General features: G+C 51.8%; 1 protein-coding gene across 1 annotated transcript in view; it reads left to right on the top strand.

Annotated features, from left to right (window-relative positions):
- Window positions 1-2,500, top strand: part of LOC144513696 (inositol monophosphatase 1-like) — an 8,761-nt gene that overhangs the window by 1,198 nt on the left and 5,063 nt on the right. Inside the window, exons 2-4 of the mRNA XM_078244875.1 lie at window positions 1,033-1,166; window positions 1,547-1,651; window positions 2,386-2,431. Coding sequence (XP_078101001.1) covers window positions 1,033-1,166; window positions 1,547-1,651; window positions 2,386-2,431 — 285 coding nt within the window. The remainder of the gene's footprint in view (window positions 1-1,032; window positions 1,167-1,546; window positions 1,652-2,385; window positions 2,432-2,500) is intronic.

Below are 2,500 nucleotides of genomic sequence, written 5' to 3'. Positions count from 1 at the left end.
CTGTCTGCCTGTCTGATTGCCTGTCTGTCTCTCAGGTCATCCTGTCTGCCTGTCTGACTGCCTGTCTGTCTCTCAAGTCATCCTGTCTGCCTGTCTGTCTGTCTGACTGCCTGTCTGTCTCTCAGGTCATCCTGTCTGCCTGTCTGTCTGTCTGACTGCCTGTCTGTCTCTCAGGTCATCCTGTCTGCCTGTCTGACTGCCTGTCTGTCTCTCAGGTCATCCTGTCTGCCTGTCTGCCTGTCTGACTGCCTGTCTGTCTCTCAGGTCATCCTGTCTGCCTGTCTGACTGCCTGTCTGTCTCTCAGGTCATCCTGTCTGCCTGTCTGACTGCCTGTCTGTCTCTCAGGTCATCCTGTCTGCCTGTCTGACTGCCTGTCTGTCTCTCAGGTCATCCTGTCTGTCTGTCTGACTGCCTGTCTGTCTCTCAGGTCATCCTGTCTGCCTGTCTGCCTGTCTGACTGCCTGTCTGTCTCTCAGGTCATCCTGTCTGCCTGTCTGACTGCCTGTCTGTCTCTCAGGTCATCCTGTCTGACTGCCTGTCTGTCTCTCAGGTCATCCTGTCTGCCTGTCTGACTGCCTGTCTGTCTCTCAGGTCATCCTGTCTGACTGCCTGTCTGTCTCTCAGGTCATCCTGTCTGCCTGTCTGTCTCTCAGGTCATCCTGTCTGCCTGTCTGTCTGTCTGACTGCCTGTCTGTCTCTCAGGTCATCCTGTCTGCACTGCCTGTCTGTCTCTCAGGTCATCCTGTCTGCCTGTCTGTCTGTCTGACTGCCTGTCTGTCTCTCAGGTCATCCTGTCTGCCTGTCTGCCTGCCTGTCTGTCTCTCAGGTCATCCTGTCGGCCTGCCTGTCTGTCTCTCAGGTCATCCTGTCTGTCTGTCTGTCTGTCTGACTGCCTGTCTGTCTCTCAGGTCATCCTGTCTGCCTGTCTGACTGCCTGTCTGTCTCTCAGGTCATCCTGTCTGCCTGTCTGCCTGCCTGTCTGTCTCTCAGGTCATCCTGTCTGTCTGTCTGACTGCCTGTCTGTCTCTCAGGTCATCCTGTCTGCGTTCCAGCAGCCGAAAGAAGTAACTTTAAAAAGTTCTCCAGCTGATCTGGTGACAGAAACAGACCAACGAGTGGAGAAGCTGCTGATCTCTGCCATCAGGAGCAGATTCCCACAGCACAGGTGCTACGATGCTAAGCTAACCCACAGCACAGATGCTACGATGCTAAGCTAACCCACAGCACAGATGCTACGATGCTAAGCTAACCCACAGCACAGGTGCTACGATGCTAAGCTAACCCACAGCACAGATGCTACGATGCTAAGCTAACCCACAGCACAGGTGCTACGATGCTAAGCTAACCCACAGCACAGGTGCTACGATGCTAAGCTAACCCACAGCACAGATGCTACGATGCTAAGCTAACCCACAGCACAGGTGCTACTATGCTAAGCTAACCCACAGCACAGGTGCTACCATGCTAAGCTAACCCACTGCACAGGTGCTATGATGCTAAGCTAACCTGGCTGGACAGGAAGTGACCCGTGACCTCTGACCTCAGGTTCATCGGCGAGGAGTCTGTGGCGGCCGGCGAGCGTCTGCAGCTGACCGACAGTCCTACCTGGATCATCGACCCCATCGACGGCACCGTCAACTTCGTACACAGGTGAGAGGCTCTGCTCACAGTGATGTCACAGGTGAGTGAGAGACTCCGCCCACATTGGGATGTCACAGGTGAGTGAGAGGCTCCGCCCACATTGGGATGTCACAGGTGAGTGAGAGGCTCCGCCCACAATGTGATGTAACAGGTGAGTGAGAGGCTCCGCCCACAATGTGATGTCACAGGTGAGTGAGAGGCTCCGCCACAGACACACCTGGGGCACGTTCAGTCTCTGAACGGCATGCAGCGTGTTGCTATGGTTACCATGTTGAAGGACATGTTTCCTCTGAACGGTGTGAAACAGCTCTGAGTTCTGTCTCTGTTGATTGGCTGAGTCCCAGCTGATTGGCTATCAGCTGGGACGTGTCTGTAAACCTGTGGTGATAATTAGACAGAGAGCTCACAGCCGGGGGTTCAACACCCCCCCTTCCTGTTTAAATAAACGTGTCGCTACGGGTTGTCGGGCTGAACGTGGCCCTGGACTCTTCAACACTTCCACCTGATATTTCACAATAAAAGTCTGCCAGTTAATCAAAAGCTTTTATTTTGAAAGACAACAAGGAAAATTGTTTGAATACAACTGATACATCCTCCCTTTGTGCTATATATATATGTATACTGTATATATATATATATACAAAATATATATACAGTATATATATATATATATACAAAATATATATAAAAATCCTCGTAGAGCTGTAGTTATGATGAGTAACTGTAACTTGTTTCTCTGGCAGGTTTCCATTTGTGGCGATCTCCATCGGCTTCACCGTCAACAAACAGGTAAACTCACCTGTCTGGGGGGGGTCAACAAGCAGGTAAACTCACCTGTCACCTGTGTCAGACAGGAAG

This window comes from Sander vitreus, unplaced genomic scaffold (assembly GCF_031162955.1).
Source record: "Sander vitreus isolate 19-12246 unplaced genomic scaffold, sanVit1 ctg322_0, whole genome shotgun sequence".
Classification (NCBI taxonomy): domain Eukaryota; kingdom Metazoa; phylum Chordata; class Actinopteri; order Perciformes; family Percidae; genus Sander; species Sander vitreus.
This window is presented reverse-complemented; position numbering and strand designations above follow the sequence as displayed.